This window comes from Hydractinia symbiolongicarpus, chromosome 5 (genome assembly GCF_029227915.1).
Source record: "Hydractinia symbiolongicarpus strain clone_291-10 chromosome 5, HSymV2.1, whole genome shotgun sequence".
In the NCBI taxonomy this organism is placed as follows: domain Eukaryota; kingdom Metazoa; phylum Cnidaria; class Hydrozoa; order Anthoathecata; family Hydractiniidae; genus Hydractinia; species Hydractinia symbiolongicarpus.
Window position 1 is genome coordinate 21,945,849 of NC_079879.1, and position 22,284 is coordinate 21,968,132.

General features: G+C 33.3%; 2 protein-coding genes across 3 annotated transcripts; one reads left to right on the plus strand and one right to left on the minus strand.

The window, feature by feature from the left end:
* Window positions 1-62: 62 nt before the first annotated feature.
* LOC130645362 (kinesin-like protein KIF11-B) lies at window positions 63-15,337 on the minus strand. Of its 2 annotated transcripts, XM_057451332.1 has the most exons (23): window positions 15,179-15,337; window positions 11,814-12,047; window positions 9,595-9,862; window positions 9,213-9,337; window positions 8,975-9,065; window positions 8,800-8,866; window positions 8,514-8,689; window positions 8,337-8,432; window positions 7,300-7,388; window positions 6,732-7,174; window positions 5,211-5,383; window positions 5,003-5,131; window positions 4,053-4,151; window positions 3,757-3,825; window positions 3,487-3,603; window positions 2,840-2,901; window positions 2,419-2,518; window positions 2,247-2,330; window positions 1,563-1,658; window positions 1,248-1,470; window positions 788-939; window positions 502-606; window positions 63-425 (listed from the first exon to the last, which is right to left on the minus strand). In XM_057451332.1, exons 1-23 carry the CDS (start codon window positions 15,235-15,237, stop codon window positions 297-299), a joined length of 3,186 nt encoding a protein of 1,061 aa, XP_057307315.1. In that variant the 5' UTR covers window positions 15,238-15,337; the 3' UTR covers window positions 63-296. The 2 variants fall into 2 exon arrangements, with proteins under 2 accessions (XP_057307315.1, XP_057307316.1); XM_057451333.1 differs by lacking the exon at window positions 3,487-3,603.
* Window positions 15,338-15,924: 587 nt separating this feature from the next.
* LOC130645365 (30S ribosomal protein S18-like) lies at window positions 15,925-22,198 on the plus strand. The gene is made up of 6 exons (XM_057451338.1): window positions 15,925-16,077; window positions 19,249-19,331; window positions 20,283-20,360; window positions 20,832-20,898; window positions 21,361-21,420; window positions 22,076-22,198. Exons 1-6 carry the CDS (start codon window positions 15,969-15,971, stop codon window positions 22,132-22,134), a joined length of 456 nt encoding a protein of 151 aa, XP_057307321.1. The 5' UTR covers window positions 15,925-15,968; the 3' UTR covers window positions 22,135-22,198.
* The last annotated feature ends 86 nt before the right edge of the window (window positions 22,199-22,284 follow it).

Genomic DNA, 22,284 nt, shown 5'->3' on the forward strand with positions numbered 1-22,284 from the left:
ATTTTTGTGCCCAAAAGTGAATTTACGCGCACAGAAACGTAGAATAAAAATAATTATACACCTTTTCGCAAATATATATATTCTTTCCAATTACCGTACAAGCAAAATGATTATTTTCAGTAATAAGAAATACACGAAAAATGATAAAATGAAGAAAAGATACTCTACTGGTTTATTATCACGTTTGGTGTAGAATAAATCTGCCACTAATATAAAAATAACCTTTGTGAACCAACTCCATTGCCGAAAATACTATAATTTTTTTGCACTAATTTCAACAATATATAACATAAAATCTAACTAAGAGTATTAGCCGATCGCAGCGGTATTCTTGGTCGCTCCTGACGAACTTTAGATGCGGACAACGGTAATTTAGACGGTATAATATTTTCTTTGTCGCACGACACGTGGGATGCTGTAGACGCCTATAAAGAAGAGGAGTAGCGAAATTCATCTAACAAAACAAAGAAGAATTAATAATTGCATCATATAAACACCTACCGATTTGATTTTTTGAACTACATTATGAAGTAGTGGTGATTCTTTCTCATCAGAATCATCCTCAAAAGGACTGTCTTCGATAAAGGAACCATCGTTTGTACGATCCTATAAAATAGATTTGAGTAGACTTTTCACATTTTTCAAAAATTCCGCAGTTCTCTTTTAATTCGAGTGAGAATATCCTTGAACAAGCCACCTCCAGTTCATTTTATCAATTTTTTTGTCGCTTTAACTTGAGGTTTACGAAAATCATTATTTCAATCAAAATTTTAGAATTTCAACGTACCTTATTTTCATCTGCACCTTCTTCCACTTCCGTCATCTCGGGTAGCGGTGGAATGCCATGGCGTTGTCGGTAGTCGTCGATGATTTTTTGATGATCTTGAGTGCGACGTAAAACACGCGGATAACTGTACTGCTTTTGATCAGGTGTAAGACCTACACAGAAAATACGAAAACCTCTTCATAATCTCTTAATTTCAAGCATCAGGGTTTCCATTCTTTTTATAGAGGCTTTTTTAAGACAAAAAACATATATAAATTAAAGTAATGCCATGAGTGAAAAACAAATATTCCTATACACATGTAGTAATTCTATGCGTTAGAAGTTTATTCTACTTTTAACGTCTCTGCAAATTAATGAAAATAATTATTCCATCTATTGAAGAGCCCGAAATTTTCATGGCCAACTAAGTTAATTTCTTTTTGTAGAAAGTTTGTTTTTTGTACGTGATTAATTCACGTACCTGTCGGTGAATCTATTTTGATCTCCTCCTCTACAAATTCAACCAAGTAGTTCTCAAATGAGAACAACTGCTCAGTATGCACTGTATTCCACTCTACGTCCTGCGAGTTGTGCTGATCCAGGTTGGCTTGTATACTACATAACATATTGCTGCTTGAGTCTACTTCGGATTGGATTCTCACGGCACAGCTGTCTTTTAAGTTGTTATTGTCTGTGAGCACGTCCTAAAAAGTGTAATTGTAACATGTAATTTATCGTCTTATGAACAGAAAAAACTCAAGGAAAAATAACATTTTTTTTGCAAAGACTAACTTACGTTAAGTTTGTTTCCAGTTGCTTCAACAAACGATTTCAGTTTTTGACGCGTATCGTTGTTACTATTTAGCATATGATTATGTTGCGCTTCTGCGTTCTAAATAGTAAAAAATCTTAATGAAGTGCCTCTGGTCAAATAGGGCGCTTTTTTTGTCTAAAAGAAGTATAATGAAGAAAATAGTCTTCCTAAGAGGCGATCAATGAAGTTAAAATAAAGCAACTATAATGTTGTAATTTTTATTTTGGGAATATAGTTGTGTTTCAAGTTAATTTCAAAGTGCTTTTTCTTTTTATATTTCATTAATCCTTCGCACTAGCGCTCGTTCTTAAGATTAAAGATTTGATCAGTGCTTATTCGGGCAAAAACTTTCTGAAATAAAAAACTGTATGTTTTATTTTATAACAGCCAAATCTTCCCTGAATATTAATCAGTATAATTTTTCATTTAGAAAAAGATTAAACTCTCTGATTTCATAAGCTTTGATCGAATAAAAGTAAAAGATTTTTTTTGAATAAACATGTGCATTGCTCCACCCCTCTTTGTCCGGAATTATAAAAGGTATAGAAGAAGAGGTATAAAAATGACCATAAAATATCAATTTTTCAAATTTCTGGTGAATCAAGAAACAAGGTATAGCATATCCTAATTTTAATTGATAAATATTAACAAAAGAAAACCTCTCACATTTAAAAGTTGTTCTTCGAATTTTTTTTCGTTTAACTCTAATCCGTCAAGCTCTGAATTCAAAGCAGTAACACACGTACCCATCTAAATGTAAAGTGCAAATAAATAATCAAAACAAGTTGCAAGGATTTAAAAAATTAGTAAGTCAAGACATGGATAAAGAAAGCATTACCTCTCTGATCTCAGCAGTGACAGACTCGGAACTTCGTTTAGCTTCCAACACGGTTTCGTTGTGGCATTTCGATATAGAGTCATTAAATAACTGAACACGTCTAGAAAAAAAATCTAAATTGTCAGGGACAGAAATTTTTGTCTTTACCGCAAAAACTCACACGAAACACCAGAACAATTTTCTTTGTTACTGCTGTACGCAAATAAATTACCAAGACGGGTTTTTAATTGGGGCAAATATTTGAAGCTTTTACCGTAATACTTGATATAAAAATAAGGTGTTCCGACGTGGCGTCACTAAGCTGACACTCACCATTGCAATTACTTGCACGCGCAGAAAGAATTAAAAACACACCCCTGCACCTCACTACATTTTAAACAGGGTTCGTAATAAGCGTGATTTCGTACAATAAAACACAAACCTGTCCATATCTGTCGTGAAATTTTCTGTTACATTTTTTTGCTCTGTGAGTTGAGTTAACATCTAAACATAAATTCGAAACATGTTAACGGGCTCGTCATTCTCATAAAACGATAAACAATTTGTGAAGGTATTATGCAAATCCAGAATCTAATCAGTCACATATTTGTGAATAGAATATTCAATGGATAGGATATTTCATTAGCCACACCCTCGACAACGTAAGAACTGCAATGTTTTATACAATCTTTTTAATACGCAAAAATAAACCAAGAATATAAAAAGGGACGACGATCGACGTTTTTATCTAAGTAACACGCACTCAAAAATGGTCAATGTTCACAGCTGACTTAGGATCTTAGTTATTTGGTTAGATCCAATATCATAAATCGTGCTTATTTTTGCTGACCACAACACGCCCCAATTCCACGATATTTCGGACCTTTCCATGCCCTAGAGCGTTCCATAATACGGACATGGCGCAAAGTGAAGTTAGCGCAATTTCGACTTGGTCACTTGGCCCACACTTCCGCCAAAGTAAACTTTTGCAGCCTATAACTTGCATAACACTGGCCGAGAAGGAGATATGGTTGTAGCTTCTACAAATTGATGGTAATATTATTTCCTCTCCCTTCACCCTCGACGTACCTGATTAGTGTCAGTTTGAAGTTGCTCTTGTTGTGCTGCAAAAAGTTTTGCGAAGTTCTCTTTTGTGACGGCTTCTATGCTTGCTTGAAGACTCAGAAGAAAGTCGTTCTGTAATTGCTAAAAATAGTTAAGTGAGAAGAGGTTTTACGTATTGCTGCAGTGGTATGTTGTGAAATAGAGTGGAAATATAGTCTGATAGAAAGAGAGTATGGAGGATTAATACAAAACACACTTATACTCTCAGATCATGTTTGAAAAGTGAAAACTTACGTTTTGCATGAATTTCTGACTTGTCACTGCGTTTTCAGTACATAACGACAACTTCTCAACTGCTTGATGCTATGATTACAACAAGAATCACGATTTATACAGAAAAAAATTGATCAGGTATATGAAAACAACAAACAACAACAACAAAAAAACAGGAGAAACTTCCGGAGAAACACAAAATGTTGTCAATAAAAAGAAACAAATCTGTAGAAAATTAACAGAACAAATCTGAAGAAAATTAATAGAACAAATCGACCTTTGATACAAATCTTGTATATACACAGCACGTATTTTACCTGTTGACAAGTGTGTGACTGAACAGAGTTATGAAGTAAACTCAATTCTTTGGATTGCTGCTCTTTCATATCGTTTAAACATGAACAGAAATTTTCAGTCTAAATGAAAAAGGTTTAGTACGTCAAAAAACTTCTACCAACAACAAAACTAATTAAAATCATATAATAACATAATATAAACCTCGCTTTATTATGTTTTTAAGAAAAGAATTTTTAGCGGAGAGATTTGTCGGATAAAATGTTAAATTCTGGTTGGGCACACATTTAAATCTTCATAATTTTAGGTGGTTACGAGGTATTGGGCTATCAAATTTTACGAGAAAACACTCAAAACGTATAAAACTATTCCATCTTTCAGGCAATTTACAAATAGTCAAGCTTTTTTTTTTGATTTCCAGAAATACTGCTTATTTCAAATTGGATTAACAATGTAAATATAATTCATCAGTCCTTTTGTAAGATTTTTGTAATAAATAAATATCCTGAGTCCAAAGTTAAGGTTATGAAATAGATTTTGGGAGAATCTCCATTTTTTAAAGTTATTTAGGTTTTAGGTGTAGCCACCAGAAAATATAGCGGAGAGCTAAAATAAATACTTTTGGCGAAAATCTTTAATTTGGCAAACGATAAAACTTACTATAAAAAATATCATGCAATTTTTTTTTTGATTCAGTCGAGACATCGAATCATGTCTACAAAATTTATGTTCGCCGTTTTTGTTTTTGTAAGATATTCTCATTTTGTATGCTAAAAAACGGCAAACTATATAACGTTGTCTCAAAGTCGTATTTTCACTAGGTAAATTTTTTGGCCCACCCTGTCTTGGCTAAAGGCGTTAAATTATCGTCACTAGTGTGTTGGGTAAGGTTTAGAAACAGTATGATTTTTAAAGCTTTCAAGTTTCTTGTTTCGTTTTAAGTCAATAATTGCTTACGGTAGCACTCGCTTACCATGTTAGAAATAGCACACAAAAGCTTCTCATCATGTTCTTTCATCTGTGCCATACAGGAACGAACTTTCTCCATAACAGAGGCAAATTGCTCATTTTGAAAGCTACGAATGGTTTCGATTGTTTTAGCCTACAACGAAAATACAAAGAATTAAAATTTCTAGCAATAACACCAAAAGGTCATCCAGTTTGGGAGATTAGAGCCCTACCTTGAACTGCTCGCTTGTCTTGTTACAGAGCTCTACACTCTCTTCATGATCTGCTTCAAACAACTTTTGATTAAGCTGAACTGTTTCCACTTTCTTGTTCATATCTTCAATTGCTGTATTGATGGATTTTGTCAACTCTTTGTACGCAGTAACTTTTGATGTTTTGAAGTCCACTGGGGAATATATAACGCAAATAACAAATTATTATTGATAAAGCTTACAAAACCCCGTACACGCTTTTCTGAGATAATCTACTTTTGTCACGGGTCAAGGACAATTTCAAGTATATTTTCTCTTTGTAAAATTTAAGAAGAATCCTAAAAGTGAACTAATGATAACTTCCAACTTGCAGACACACATACGACAATTAAATTCTGTCGAATTGGTGAAAAAAAAAATGACATAATCTTCCCGAACTCTCCTTTAAGTTTCCCTGAAATTGCATTTTTTTAGGTTTTGCATCTTTTGCATTATTTTTGCGTCCATCTAAAGCTTATAGTCAGGTCGCAGGATGGACTTCTACTCAAAGATTACAGGGCTGTCACTTTTTTCAAAAAGTAAAGATTTGAGGACTTTTGACAAGAGAGAAAATTTGAGACATTTTGATAATCTTTCTAAGAAAATGAGGATATTTGGGGGATTTTAACCCTATTCGGTCCGGAGTTTTTCGAACATACTATGACCGGGGGGGGGGGGGGGGGGGCTCAATAACTTTTCATAGGATTGTTCAAATTGAATCAAACTTGGCACACTCATAGTACGTCATAAAAGGAACAAAATAGCGGCAATAAATTTTTGCTTGCGTCAGCACATTTTCTGTGACGTCATCGGAAGCTTGAAAATTGTTAAAAATGACACTATCTGCCTAAAATATAATTACTTTTGTTCTAGAGCGAATTTTTACATTCTGTTTGAAGTTTCTGAAAGCTAAATAAAATTTTTTTAACATATCTTCCGGTTTTTACATGGATCGAATAAAAAATTGCCAAAAATTGCCCGAAAATCCGTTTTTTTCCGATTTTCGGGTAAAATCCGAAAAAATCGGGAAATCGGATTAGTCACGTGTCAAAATTATTCGAAATGATTCTTCTTGATGAAACAAAGTTGTGTTGCAAGTTTCAAGTTCTAAGGATAATCCTAACAGGAGTTATTATATTCTCCCCATTATAAGGATTTGATAGAGATTTTAGGGGTAGTTTCGAGTAATGGCTAATATCAAAGCCTCTGAAAGGTATGGGACCTAAAAATTTAGCATGCAGGTGTCTAATAGATAAATGTTGAAACTCAGTAAGTATCATAGCCATATAAGAAAGCAATCAGGAGTTATTAAAAAAAAACCGTCAGGGGGGGCGGAATCCGCCCCCCCCCCGGACCGAATAGGGTTAAATATTACTTTCATATAGATTCGTAAAAGAAACATTAGGAGATTTGAGGAGAAAGTTGTTACTTTTGGAGATTTGAGAATATGCCAAGAGGTGTGGCAACCCTAAATTATATTTGGATTATTAAAAAGGGTCTTACCTAACTCCTTGTTAATTCTTTCATGATAGATCTTCTGAATTTCTTCTCTATCCTGCAAATGATTTGTAAGCTTCGAAAACCTAGTTTTCGCATTGTCCTTAAATGTATTGATGCATTCATAATTTCGAGAATGAAGCTGTTTGTTTCGATTCAGAGACGAGTGTAAGTATGACGTGTCAGAAACAGTTTCATTGACAGTGTCAAGTAACTCATTCGCTTGTCCAAACAACTCCTCTTCGGCTTCCTTATGCTTCGAAACAAGCTCTTGTGTTTCGTCGCGATGCTGTTTGGTCCAGTTCAGTTCGTGGGTGGTTCTCTCCAGTTTTTCTTGAGTACCAGAAAACAACTCTTCGACTTTTTTCATTTCATCTTGAAGGGACTGGATTTTATCTATGTACTCTCGAAGGTTAGTTTTTTGTGATGCTAACTGAGTCTGCATCTCTCTAAAAAAAAGAAAAAATTCATGTTTAGCATTAATTTTTTTAAAAATATATCTGTAACAGACAGAACAAATTTAAATGTTTTCAAAGTTAAAATAATCATTTGAAGACAAATAAACACAACATACAAATAGTTTTCTTCTGCAATAAAAATTCCATTTTTCTCACGTGCAGCAACCAAATCTTTCTTTAATCTCTCAATCTGTTCTGTGTATTCCTGGACAAAACATAACATAAACCTTCAAAAAATGCTTTCCAAAAATGCCGTTGTACTGTGATGGCGAAAGAGTAGCTGCAATAATGTGATATCGTCAGCTTGTAATTTCCTTCTTTAAATCCGAAATAAAGTTTAAAATCGTTTTTTTACTTTTAGCTTAGAGTTTCCGGTAAATGAATGTTGTAAATCAACTTTTTCTGCATCTTTTAGTACATTTTTTTATATAAACAATTTATTGCACTTTGCCTCAAACATTGTTTAGCTTCTTAGAAAAAAAACGCCCCAAAAATTCTTTAGTCATTGTATACCTGGAAAAGATTATATGGGTGAAATGTTTATTTCCATTTGAAGTTAAAAATGACAGGTCCTTCCTTTTTATTTGATCTAATTTGTCTATTTAATATCAAATTCTGTGCCAATGTAAATTAAAGTTGTAAAATTTTTCTTTCTAACAAATTATACTTAGGACTTAAATGCGCATCATGCAAATTGTTTAGCAATCTATATTATAATACCGTATTAGCACAAAACGCATGCAATGCAGTATAAAAAGAACGGTTGAACGAGTGGATTTCTCCACGGGCCGCCAACAAGTTGTGTAAAATTTCAGCAATTTTTAGGGCGATTGTTTAAATTTGGCATTATTTATATAAAAAATGTAAAATGTGAAAATAAAATCAGTGTGGTGTCAAAATTTTACAAAATGACCACACTATTATTCGCAATGAAAATTTATGTTACCAGTTACAGTGTTTTCATATCAATTTTTCGGGGTAGTTTCAAGTTACAACAAACATCCGACATTTTAGATCGAAGAACTATGTTGATGTTATGAATAATAAAGTCTGATAAAATTATATGAAAAGCTCTAACTAAAGTTTTAATGGCGATGACAAAATTAGGAGGATTGCATCAAATACTATTGTAGCTAACAAATAAGACCGTTACCTTAATCAATGCCTTCTTTGTCAATTTCTGATTGACCTCCGGCTTGTTCATTATGTTCTTTGCTCTGTGAGCATAATCCAAGGTGCTTAAAGTTTCCTATAACATAAAGCATAAAAATATGTTAAACACACACCCCTATGTACACAGTTTGTCAATTAAACTATAAAAATATTTCACCTCTAAATTGCATGCTGCAGGAGAAATAGTTGCAATAATAGATGTTTTAGTTCGGCCACCTAGGGAATCTTTTAATAATCGAGTTAACTTGCTCTCTCTGTAGGGAACATGTGGTGCGTTTTCCACAAGGGCAGTAATAACACGGCCAAGTGTTAGCAAGCTCTGATTAATTGTTCCTAAATATAAGAAAATCAATTGAAATGTAAAGGAACACCACAAAACACATTTTCAAAAACATATAACAAGTAATTTTTTGTTTAATTGCATAGATTTATAAAAAACTTACCAGCTTCTCTTGCCCTTTTCTCTATAGCACCAGATCGACCAATATTTTCACTTCCTGCTAAATCAACCTAAATTGGGAAAGCAAAATCAAAATATAGGCATACTGTCACAAAAAAGTCAGGTTCTCTAAAGTAGAAAAACAGAACTCTTTTACAGCTAAAGAGCTAAATATTTACCAAGTTGAGCTTGCCAGTTTTAAGAAATTCTTCACCATTTATGTTGTTTTCTTTCATATGGATTGTAACCATAAATAGAGAATGCGAACGACTATTAAAAAAAAAAAAAATAAAAAAAAATGAAAAATTAGTCAATAAAGTAATATTGCAACTTCACACAAAAATATTTTCTAATTTAAGTCTTCTCCAGTAGTCTGGCAAATGCTATAGAACATATGATTCTGTCAATCAAGCTGACCTTGAATGAGCATTAAGTAATGTAGCTGCCGTCTGTCGTCTTGCTGCACCTTTCTCCAAAATAGTGTAAACTTCATTGCGGCTGTGAACTATAACTTCTTCTAAGCCTTGTATAACTACTGACCCCTGAAAAAGTAGAAAGATTATATTTTAATAAAATACTTAGAATGAAATCTATTTGCAATACCAGCAGCAACAAAACAAAATAGCTCCATTGTTTAACAAACAGAAATATGATAAGACTAACATTTTTTATCCGTCTCTGAATCTAGAAAACAGTAAATTACTGTCCAACCCTAAACTGATGTAACTTTTTAGTAAGTGAAAGTTCCAGAGAACAATACTTAAGATGGCACTTGAATTGTAATAAGATTTATAAATACCTTCTTTGTTGTATCTTCAAATAATCTTAATTTTTGTGTGTCCAGGCTGTTACCCAGCAAATCAAACAACTCTTCATTGTAAATCTCCAAAAATGAAACACGGACAGAATATTCAGCACAATCCTCCATAGAATTAAGTTGTTCAAATAATTGATGCATTGCTCTTGGTATGATGCCAGCCAAAGGGTCATCTTGCCATGAAAAGTCACAGTCATTGGTGCGCTCACCTTCCATTGTGAAGGTCTTTCCAGTGCCAGTCTGACCATAACTGAATGAAAACATTAAATTACAATGTGCAATATAAATTCTCTCCAAAAGAAACTATTTAAAATTTTATCTTAATTTGAAAAAAAAATTTGAAAAATTGATTCAAAGACAAGGATTCAACAGACTAAAATTTTTGCTTGTGTGGATTATTGTATGTATAACTTTAATTTCTCGCATTTGGTCAAATTTACTAAACTGACATACTTTGTTTGTTTCAGGATTTATATTTTTTGTTATATTCTGAAAATATTGTCAAACTGCCTGAAAGCTGTGCACTTCCTTATTTCTTCTTATTTCTGCATTTGTTAGGCTTTAGGATTGAAATAAATGGTTCTAAATGAGTGACGGTGAACCATCTTTAAAACCAACTACCATTTATTTACGAAGCGCTACTTGCTAACCAGCAAATGTAAAAAACATGTGGTATTTTATTTAATATTTCAAGAAACTGTGCATGTTTTTGGAAAAAAAAGTGCGGGTATTTTTCCTTACTGTTAGGCTCGTGCTTTGTGCCAGTTGATCAGTAAAACTGTTTTCCCTTTCGAAAAACATGCAAGAATAAACTTAGGGATACTTAGCAGAACAAACCAACTTAAAGTTATATGGCTCAGGGGCAACAAAACCCTAAGGACAAAGTTGGAATAAGAGAAAAACCACTCGTTCATAACATGATTATGCCCAAAATACAGTACTGTGGAAAGGTTTGTTAACATTGGTTCGTGTTTATTTCATGTTACGCAAGAACCACGATAGCCAAACAATGCGTATTTTTTTAACAATCGTGGACCTCACGATCATGTGGACTACACGAACGAAAACTAAATATTATATCGTGGCTTCCATGATAGATAACTTCTATTGTAAAACAACAAAGACCGTTAGTTTATCAATTAATCAAAAACCGACGGCAAAAAAAAATAAATTAACACTTGTTGTTTTAATTCGTTGCCATAAAGCTAGCTACAAGAATAGATTTTAATCGTTCGTGAATCAAAATTTCTATCGCCGCTTTTTGTTTTTAAATTTTTAAAATGCGATCTAAAAAAACATTTCTATCGCCGCTTTTTGTTTTTAAACTTTTAAAATTCAATCTAAAATAGCATTTCTATCGGCACAGACAAATTTAACTTTGCTAGACAAATGACATTTCGTAAAAATACGATCGCGTTCATGACAAAAAAGTATACAATAAGCAAAAACTACGAATATGCTTTTTTGATAAAACCTGAAACAAACAAATTAACTTTAATAAAAGACTTTTTTGAAAAGAAAAAAAAATTATACTGGCTATAAAAATCGTGAAGCTCGCGAAAATAATGGTAGGACACACGATCCTTCGTGGAGATAATAATATTAGCGTGGTGGCCACAATAAAATGTTTAAATGTTTGTTATACATAAAGACCACGATTTTATTATGGTTCGTGTACACCACGCTCGTTACACGATGTTAACAAACCTTTTCATAGTACTGTACGTTCAAAGTTGTAATTATGTACAGAATGTACAGAATTATTTGCACAGTGTGTGCATTTTCTTTATCTCGTTTGCTAAAAAATCTATTTAAAATAGTGAGAACCCTGGGAAGCCGGAGAAGTCTCTACTATCTTTTTAGGCCTAAGTAATTAAGAAGTCAAATCTATCAAAAGTTTGTTTTTGCAGCTGGGAAACAGTTATCTGTCAAATTAGGGGTGACATAAGAAGGATAAAAAAAAGGTAGGAATAACTATGTTTTAATGAGTATATGCCAAGAAAGTTTTGGCCTTCATAAAAATGAATTTCCAGATTAAATTGAGAACTTATTGAGATGACACCAATAGTGTAAAGCTTTCGAAAACTTTCTCAAGTGTGCAGCTTTTGGCACACTTGAGATTTCATACAAACCTACATTTATGCTTAACATCTTGATATAAAAATAAAATGAAGACATAAAACATCAAGTTGATAACTTACGCAAAGATAGTGCAGTTATATCCTTGCAAAACTTCATCTATAACAGGGCAAACCATTGACTTATAAACATCGATTTGACGTGAATTCGGCCCGAAAACTTTGTCAAATGAAAACGTCTTGTTGTTCCCTTTATCCATGTAATTCATTTCTTGCCGTACAGTAATCTCCTTAATAGGTAAGTTAACCTCAACAACATTGGCTGATCCAAGCTTGATTTCATGTTGATTCCTAGGCCTACGAAAAACAAAAACAAATTTAACACAATAATTAGTTACAACATAGAACATATGTACATCTTTCGGTATAAAATACATGTGTGGTGTTAAAAAGCTTGGGTCTACTATAGGTAAAGAATGGTTTTTATTCATCTTTAGGCCAACAATTTTTATTGTGTACAAAATTATCATCTTATTTTTGTTGGTTGGTGCAAGAAGCTAAAACATCTCCGTAAAAAATTATTTAAAAAAAAAAAGTTATTTAAAAAAATGACAACATGTGCTGTACATTTTAATGACATATATATAGAAAGAAAACTTGGGTTGTGGAAAGAAGAATGTGAATTGTGTAAAGTATGCATATCACTGTAAAAATTTTAAACCCTGAGTGTCAAAACGTACACAAGTATGTTGTTAAAATCCATATAAATATGAGAAGAAAGAAATTTTCTATCAATACTGCTGTAATTTCGTTTTAATATCACTGTTTTTTTATTCTGAAAACTTGTAAATATAAGTACAAACGTTGACAGTTGGGATAGACGTCCAGCTTTAAACTTGCTATTTGTCTTTGCATCATAAGTACACAGGATTCTTTTTAACAAAGTTTGCTGTTTGTGACAGTTCTGGTAATATATTTTTTTAACTACACCCATTTTCTTTTTCAAACAAGCGTTTGGAAGCGTTGCAAAGGTGAGATTATAGAGAATGAAGTATTTCCAGCTTTAATGATGTACAACAGTGGCTCGTTAGAGATAGTTAAGAACTTCTGTTACTTAGGTGATATGTTGGGCAGTAAATGGGGTGATAGAAGAAGTGTTACTTGCAGGATAGGTTCTGCTTGTAAAAAGTTTAGAGAGTTACTTCCTCTATTGACTAGCAGAGTCCTGTCAATTGAGGTAAAAGGTAGGTTGTATGAGGCCTGTGTAAGAAGTGTTATGTTGTACGGTAGTGAGACATGGGCAGTGAAGCAGGAAGATCTTGACCGTTTAGAAAGGAATGATATGAGAATGGTTAGGTGGATGTGTAATGCCAGTCTGAGAGACAGAAAGAGTTCAGATGAGCTAAGAAGCAGGCTAAGTCTCTGTAGAATTAAAGATGTTATCCAGATAAGAAGATTGAATTGGCTGGGGCACTTGGAAAGAATGGAGGAGGATAATTGGGTAAGAAAGTGTAGAGACTTGATAGTTCCTGGGGCAAAGCCCAGAGGCAGACCGAGAAAGACTTGGCAGGAGGTTATAAGGACAGACTTGATAGAGAGGAAGTTGAGTTTAGATCTAACACAGTCTAGATCAGATTGGAAGAGGGTCATTAATATACCCCGTCCAACCCATGCTCCAAACAATTAAGATTTATTTATATATATATATATATATATTTTTTATTTTTATTTTTCTCACTGAGAGATGCTCTTATACCCCATTCTTTTTGACGAGGTCTACTAAATTACTGAATTTTGCAAATTTAAGGTGAGGCTTGTGGTCTTTCTTCCTCCTGTCAGTCAGTTTACCCAAGACTGACCCATTAAAAATTTTGTAATAGAAATCACAATCTGATAGACACCTTTTTGTAAACTTTATTTGCGAAGTTGTTTACATATATCATACGCCTTGTTTTTTTTGCAGTTGGCAGCTAGGATGGGTGGCCCAATATGGACGCAGGCGTTGATAGTTAGGCCACAAGCAGGAGGAGTAAGTGTTGATACTTGGGCCTGCGTTGAAAGGTGGGACAGAACCAGTGCCATGAACAAATTTTATCAAGAAAGTTGGTGTAGAGTTTTTAAAAAGGCTTTAGTTAATACTATTTGATTAACAAATAAGTCACAGAAATTTGTAATACTTTGAAGGTTGTCTTTTTTGTAGCCCAGTCAGTACGACACTTTTCCTGATCGTGTGAGTCTCCCCTGATCGGGGGGGGGGGATCACTCAATTGGGTGTTTCGGCGGCGGACACAAACTTTTTAATACCCTGAACGAGTGAGTGGCGCTTTGGAGCTTGTAATCAGTCAATTAAGTGACTCTCCCCCAATCAATGTTACAACATATTTCACAAATTTTTTTGACTATTTCTCTCATTCGCCTGCTCAGAGTTTATTTTATATATGTGAAGCCATTACACCAATATCATGTTTCTTATGTCTTTAGCTAGCTAGCGCTGTAGGGTATCAATCATTATTTCTTTCACGAATATATTTTAAATTAGGTTTTTGCTTTGGCTAGCCTAATTTATCACCTAAGCTAGCTAGGAGTAGCTACATATTTATGTTATCTAGATAGCTGTTTTGGTGTATCTTGTAAGTATGCAGTAGCTCATCTGTACACGTAATAAAAGACTTAAATATACTTATTATTCACAAGCTAGCTACCCTTGCTTGCTTCAAGACATCAAAATAATTAAATCTTTACAGCATGTTTAACCAGAAACAAAGAGTATTTTACCAAGTTGTTGATCCAACGTAAATAAACCGTAATAGCGCCAGAACGGCATGGTGAATTTTTTTTAATTGGTAAATTGGCACGAAATACGCACATGACTTCGTAGAAACAAAATTGGCACGCATTTTTTTCCCAGTGGCTTGCCTTTTTAAAACACAATTTTTTTCACAAAAAGTACTCACCTGATCCGGGTAAGTATCAACTAATTTGGAAGTTGGAAACTCCCCATTCGGGTGATTACCCCCGATCAGGGGAAATTCACCTGGTCGAGGAAAAGTGCCGTACTGCCAGTCAACCAAATAGAAAGTGCTGTTTGCTATTTGGAAATAATTCAGGCAAGTTTTAGAAATAATTAGAGCGAGTTCAGATGAAAAGCGCCAACTTCATTCAGAAATTCTTCCAAGCTCGCCCTTATGTATACAGGCGTTTTTCATAAGTCAGCACCCTTGTGTTTAAAGGGGTTAAAAATGTGTCCATTATATATTCCCCATATCAATAAAAAATACCTAATAGCAGATTAAAATCAAAGCATGCTACTCTATGTGTCAACCTGAGAGTATGGGTCACAATAAGATTCCCAGCATATAAAAGTGTATTACTTCAAAATGTAAAAAACCAATTAAATTCCAGCAGCTAGCTAGCTAGTACACCCGATGGTACACAGCTCTATCTGTAGTTTAATTGCAGCTACCAATATTAAAATAAATAAAAAATACCTGCACCGAACAGCAACCTGTATATTTTGGTTTTTCTCTCCTTTTCCTGGTTTTCCCATTTTAAGATAATAACAAATATATTAAAAACACAACAACATTAAAATAAAGCCGCCAAGAAAATGATTTGGAGCCAAAATTTTGAACAGGGACCGATCACCAATCATATAAAAGTTGTCAAAAACCAGGTCAGTCTATCATACTATAATGTAAGTTGACATACCGTACTACTCGATCCCGTTCCCAGGGCTTTATGTAGGAGCCGTATGATCTGGCTACCACAGCCACAAGGCGTAGAACTTCCCTGGGAACAAGGCTGGTACTTGCACTTAGTTCGAAATATTAAAAAAAACTAGTTAGCATTATTTTCCAAAAAAACGAACGAAACAATTGACATGCATTCCTTTTTAAAGATCACAGAATTATGCGAATTGTCAAAAACTATAACTTTTCAATTTTTTTTTGGCTGTATATACAGCGCGTTCCCGAGTGTCCACAAAGGGTTTTATGTATGATTTATTAAATATGGAAATAATAGTAATATATCTGTCAAGTTAAAGTATTAGTGTAAGTAAAGAGTATTTTCTTCAGTTTACTCCTTAACGGAATAGTAATTTTACTCGTTTTACCCTACCAACTTTATATATCCGAATATAAAATGTGAGTTTATAAAAATTTTAAGACTTTGATAAGTTCCAATTCTTGCTCTCTTGTTTTTACTTTAGTGTGTCAGACGAATCTGGGTGATAATAACATAAACCAAATGTTCGCATAAACAAAACAAGCATCAAAGATGGCGCTACAAGCATGTGGATGTTTGTGCAAAAACTATAACACTCTATTACCTTTGTCGTGGAATGCATTAATTTTACAAAGTAGTTTTTTTCATTTAACTACTTCAGGTATGACCCTTCCCTGTTGTCATATTATTTTTAAACGTTAGTATAAACCGTCGTATTCTCCAAGAAAGAGGTTTACCTCCCAATTAAAAAAAGTCATTAAAAATCAACTCATAGTACTAATTACGGAAACAACTCCTTTTATACTTGTTTTGATTTATTCCCAAGATATTCATTGTTAAAGTTGCAAAATTTAGCTTGCGAGAAGCTTTGTGCTAATCTGCATCTTGTCTCCTGAATGTAAATAAATTCCTTCCTGGGAGAGCTTTTGTGACATCAACTCCTGGACAGCCATGGTAAACACTTAATTAGGCGACGGTAGGCTAATTAGGGCATACCACCTTTTTAGGCGACTCATTGTAGATTAGGTAAATGGCTTTTCACACATCGCAAAAAATCAAAAAGCGACCATGATTCCAAATTTTCACTCGTGCCTTGATATGTTCGCGCACAAGTAAGAATTGTGTTAAAATAAACTATATAACCTAATTAGGTTAAGTGTTTAGGTGAACACTGCCACGTTTTTATCCGCCATATTTATTTTTCCCTGCAGCGTGAATGGGTGAAATCCATTATTTAAAACAACAAATAGTGCCACACAAAGTTTGGGCCATAAGTTACCAATGCGCGATGCAAATAAGACGATAATTGGTCAAAATTATCTGCAAAGTGGACAGATTTGATTCACATAAATATTGTATTGTGAAACGCAATGATTTTGACGTATTTACTTTGACTACAGGTAACCTAATTAAACTACATCACGTCGTCTAACTAAATGAATTGCCTAAGTAGATCATGCCGCCTAATTAGGTGTTTACGGTGGGTTAAATTAAGTTTTGCATGTTAAGGTTACTGTAAAGGAAACAATTTTTTTTTAGGTTTTTTGCAAAAAATTCATGACATACAGAAAAAAAAAATTCTCTTTCCAATGACATATTTTATATTCTATGAAAATATTTGGAACATCCCTTTTTTCTGGAAAAAGCCTTTTTAGAGGTGTTATATCCTTCACACCTTTGAAAAAATATGTGCAAAATGAGTTGAGCATATTTTTTGTAAACATTATGCATAATATGGAACTCCCGTATAAAAATATGCATAATAATATTTTTTAGATAGTTTACTTTCACTATCGAATTAAAAAAAATCAAAGTTAAGGAATATGCATATGAGCTGTCTCTTGTAAATCTGACTTCTGTCTATTAATAATTCTGAACGCGTTCACGCATATTCAGCATAAAGAAAAAGTTCGCACTTCTATCATCTTTCTGCATACTCAGTTCACATATTTTTATAACACCTACGAAAATCTTTAAAAACAAAGATCTCGTTAGTAAATTTTCGCATACATGCCTTTACGTTTGTGGTGTCTTTTTCCGAAAGCTTCCTATTGGCTCATTGAAATTTTCGGTAATGAAAAGCTGAATAAATTATGCACAAAAGGTTCCCGGATTTTTTTGTATAAATTACTGATTAGCGAATTATGACGACAGAAAGAAAAAAATATGCATTTTTTTGAATGATTATATATAATTACAAATAATTTCATAACGACGTTATTAGAAAAAAAAAACCGGGAACCTTTTTGAATTTAATTTATGCTGAATATAATGGTGCGAAAACGAGAAGTCTGCGACCACGCGTTCGGAAAAAGAAGCCATTTTAAAACGTACGGTGAAAAATTGGTGTGTGTTTATTTCATTATATTTTCTTTTTGGAAAATTACCATCTCACGAAAATAACACCATCAAAAAAGTCTTTCATCAAGCATTCAGAAACAAAAAAACATAAAAAAAAATATAAAAGTATTGATAAATTATAAGGGTTTTTCTGAGACTACTCATCAAGTGAGTTTTTTCGTTTACAGTAACCCTAACAAGTCAATTAATGCTGGACAACCTGTGAAATGGAGAGAATGTGATGTGACACCTATTGACAAGTAGAGAAGTTGGAATAACCCTAGTAATCACTGACTTATCATTCTTACTTATTGGTGACAAAATATTTGATCATTTAAATGAAAATAATTTTCTGTATGATGCACAGCATGGATTTTAACCAAAACGATCATACTAAACAAATCTGTTGATTGACCTTGAATGACAGAAACACTGGATTCTGGGCTAAATTTAGACATTGTATATGTAGACTTTGTTAAGGCATTTGACACAATCCCCCATTTAAGATTGATTAAGGAATTAATTTTTTTTGGCCTTGAAGGGCAATTACTTGACTGGTTGCAAGACTTCTTGGTAACTAGAACTCAAAGTATTGTACTACAAAATCTTTCATCATTATTATACACAGTTTTAAGTTGTGTGCCACAGGGTAGTGTATTGGGACCAGTCTTGTTCTTAATATACATTAATGATTTTCCAAATTTTCTTAATAAATTTTTATATTTGTTTTACAGGAGTAACAGGATTTGCGTAATTTGTTCAAATTTAGGTATAAGTCTTAATAGTGAAACATGTAAAGTGCTGCAGGAGGAAATAAAACTTGCTGTTGTATAAACCCGAGTAAGTTTTTTAATTGCGTGGTTGATGGAATGCACTGGCAAATAATGTTGTAGCTCCTTAAATGCATTTCAAATCGTTTGCTTTCAAGATTAAAAAGAAATATCTTTATTCGAAGGATTTTTTTTGTCATTATAGTGGAGTTATATCAACTGAAATTTTCTTAGATTCAATTCTTCCAACCCACATAATATTGCACAATATGGGTCAAGTTAATTTTATATAAAAGAGTTTAAAAAATTGTGTAGGAATTTGTACATTTTCCAGAAAAATATTGAAACTCAGTAAGTGTCATAGCCATGCAACGTAGCATTAGGGAGTTATTAAAAAAAAGTAAGGGGGCCGGAATGTTAAGGTTTAGAATTATTCAGAGCATCTTTACAATTTACCAAGCCTGAAATTTTCACTAAATACCTTGCAAAAAAAAAAACAAATAAAAGCACTACTGCATTCTAGAGAACTGATAAAAAGAGTAGCAAAAACATATTTGCTATTCAGCATCCCAATGATCTCTTACTATGCTGAAGGAGGACAAAATTATTAGATCTACTACTAGATCAAGCTGACTCGTACACTAATAACTACAAAGAATTTGTCTTATTTTTTTACTGTTTTCATGAAACTAAAGGCCTAAAATGTAATTATTAATTTTTAGACCAATATCCAAAATACCGCAACATGAGAAAGAAAGCACGTTTACACAGAGAAAAGCACGCATTAATGAAATCGAAGTATGAGGTAGGAAGCCTGTCTTTAGTTAATGACCTGGCATGCAAGTCTCAATTGAAATTTCTTTTTTTTTTGTTATTTGTCAAAACGACACTACATTGTAACTGTGTATGCCATATTTTTTTAACATAAATACTTTAAATACTCCCCAGTCCTCTCTTTTAATGACTTTTTTCATAAATGACCACTAGCACATAAACATAAAATTCTCGAACTAAAAAAGTTTTAATTGTAGTGTAAAGCATAATTTCCTGGGTGGCTACTCCTCAAATATCCAAAAAAAGCTAAAGACCCTACAAACGATAAAATATTAACCTAAAATATCGATTCCTTCTCAAATCTCTTAATATGGTGACTTCAATTTTTTGTCATAGCCACTTTTTTGTATTACGTGTTATGTGGGAAAGAATTGAGTATACCGTAATTCTTCTTTTTTAATACGCCCCTCAGAGGCTAACCTCTGAAGAGCGTATTAAATTCTGGAGGTTTTAGACAGGGGGGCTTAATAGAAGGGGGGGGCGCAAAATGTTAACTTTATTTGTTTCATCCTCAAAAAAACCATGGATATTTTGAAAACAAACTTGGGGAGAAAAAATTAAAGCTGCAACATACCGATATCATTGTATATGACGTTAAATCAACAGTATCTTTGGAATTCAAAAAAGAAAAATCTTAATTATTAGTAACTCTTTATTTCCTACTATAATTTTAACAAGTATATATAGTTTTTATTCTTTTTTTTTTTACCTTGAAATCTCCTAAATCCTTCTAAAATCTCCTAATAATATCAATATAAAGTGTTAATTTTTCAGTCACCCTGATTTTACTTTTGTCATTGTATAAAACGCATTGAGACTTTAGTAAGATAAGAATGTGAATGAAAAAAATTATTGTGTATAAAGGCTGAAATTTACTCTCAAGAGCAGAATACTGACCACATTTTTATGTGTATAATACTAGAGACTTGATGTGGAGGATCGAGCAACTGGATGTTTGCTGTGCCCACACCGCAACCCCGATATTGATGTGGATTTTAAGGTAGTATTACTGTTTGCTTGCTTCATTTCTATCATTGATGCCTGTTTTCATCTTAAAACCGTTACTTTTGTTATCAATACACCATTTTTTTATCGGCAAATCGCTTATTAGTAACTAAACTGGGTTTTAAAATTATTAAGCAACTTTAGTTCTGTACAAATATATAGGCACAAGCAATATAAAAAAATTATTTGGTGCTAAAATAGAAAGAGACACGCTTCCGAAACAGATGAAATGTAACTCCGAGAAAAGAAAACTACAATAACTTCTTTGTTGCACACCTTAGTTTGTCTCAAGAACTTTGTTTTACCACTTCTTTTACCTTTTTACTTAATTACGAAATATAGTTGAATAAAATTAAGCAACCAACTTCGGACCTATATAGATATTGACTAAGAAATAAACAACTTGAGATCTCATCAAATCCTAAGTTTGTTAAAAAACATCGTGTGTTACTTTTGATTTATTTAGAATGTCAGATTACTGTCACAGTTCATTTCTCCACACACTGGGAGAATGTATGGCCGAAGGATAACTGGTGTGTGCTCTTTACTTTGTTATTGGTGTGAAGTCAAATTGTGGTTGCCACATGTTTTTTAGGGTCAATATTTAGACAGGTCGATGTCTGGCATGAAAGAATTGCGTATAGTTTGTTGTTGCTGTTGTCGTAGGCGTCGTTCTTTTTCTCATCGTTGTTGTTATTATTGTTGTTGCCGTCGTTGTTTTTGTCGTCGTCGTTGTTGTTGTCATTGTCGTCGTCGTTTTTGTTATTATTGTTGCTGTCGTTGTTGTTTTCACCGTCGTGGTTGTTTTTTGTCGTCGACGTCGTTCCTTTTCTCATCGTTGTTTTTATTAATGTTGTTGCCGTTGTTGTTTTCACCGTCGTGGTTGTTTTTTGTCGTCGTCGTTATTGTCATTGTCGTCGTTGTTTTTATTGTTGTATAGTATAAAAATGTGCCGTTAGAAACTAAGGAAAACTGTCGACTTTTCTTTAATTTAGGGTTGTGTGGTCGAAAACAAATTGAAATAACTGATGCGATAAAACGAGCTCGGAAAATAGGTAAAGTTACTTGTGCTTTTATAATATTTTCAAAAAACGTCAGCGTAGCCCTTTTTCTTGAATTTTGAGGTTGTTGTGAAGATGGACGTTGATTATTCCTAAAGGCAGACGTATTGGGAAGCGCGACTAGCATTTTAATCGCTATTTACCTTACCTCTGCAATAGTAGCACTTGTGAAGTGATGCTGTCAGCCAACTTTTACATAAACGTTGGTTTGGACCAAAATTGGTGTAAAAATTAAAACGTCTTTGTTAGAAAAATAACTAAGGGGATTGGGTAATATTCTATCGAACATGTAAACAAGTTATAATAACAAGGAAAATACATCAATTAAATAAACTTTTTGATCATGAAGGTGAAATCGACACGTCCCTAAATTGTAGTTGTGTTCTTATCACATGTTTTTTCTCGTCTCTAAAGACATGTTTTGGGTTTTAGTCAGTTAAAGTTTTGTGCCCCTGTACTTTAAAAGCTTAGTTGCAGCCTTGCTTAATTTGAATCTCAAAATTCAGCAACACATTTCTGACCATAAATGGCTGCTGTTAGTGGTGTTATTAATTCGTCCTTCAATTTTTTGTGATTGTTCTTTTGGTGTGTGTGTCCTTTCTTTTGGTGTGTTGATTTTTTACTAACAGAGGAATGATGTTTTTTTTAGGTTTAATGCCCGTTACGATGAAATATTTCGATTATCACGGAGACCCCAAACTTTTTTAAACATATGTATATTATATTCTAAGAAATTGTTTATACATAGTCAAATAAATTAAAAACATCCCCAGACATAGTATATTTAGTATCTACTAATAATATTTCCTTGACCGTCAGCATAGCTGTTAGCCATTCGGACAAGGCGAGATTGAAGGT

Coding starts and splice junctions, on each gene's coding strand:
- LOC130645362 (XM_057451332.1), bottom strand. CDS start 15,237: ATGGGAAAACCAGGAAAAGGAGAGAAAAACCAAAATATACAGGTTGCT. Junction 7,175..7,299: donor ATTGCAGAAGAAAACTATTT/GTATGTTGTGTT, acceptor TCTTTTTTTTAG/AGAGATGCAGACTCAGTTAG. Junction 2,902..3,486: donor TTCAAACTGACACTAATCAG/GTACGTCGAGGG, acceptor ATTTATGTTTAG/ATGTTAACTCAACTCACAGA.
- LOC130645365 (XM_057451338.1), top strand. CDS start 15,969: ATGGCGCTACAAGCATGTGGATGTTTGTGCAAAAACTATAACACTCTA. Junction 16,078..19,248: donor TTTTCATTTAACTACTTCAG/GTATGACCCTTC, acceptor ATTAATTTTTAG/ACCAATATCCAAAATACCGC. Junction 19,332..20,282: donor TAATGAAATCGAAGTATGAG/GTAGGAAGCCTG, acceptor GTATAATACTAG/AGACTTGATGTGGAGGATCG.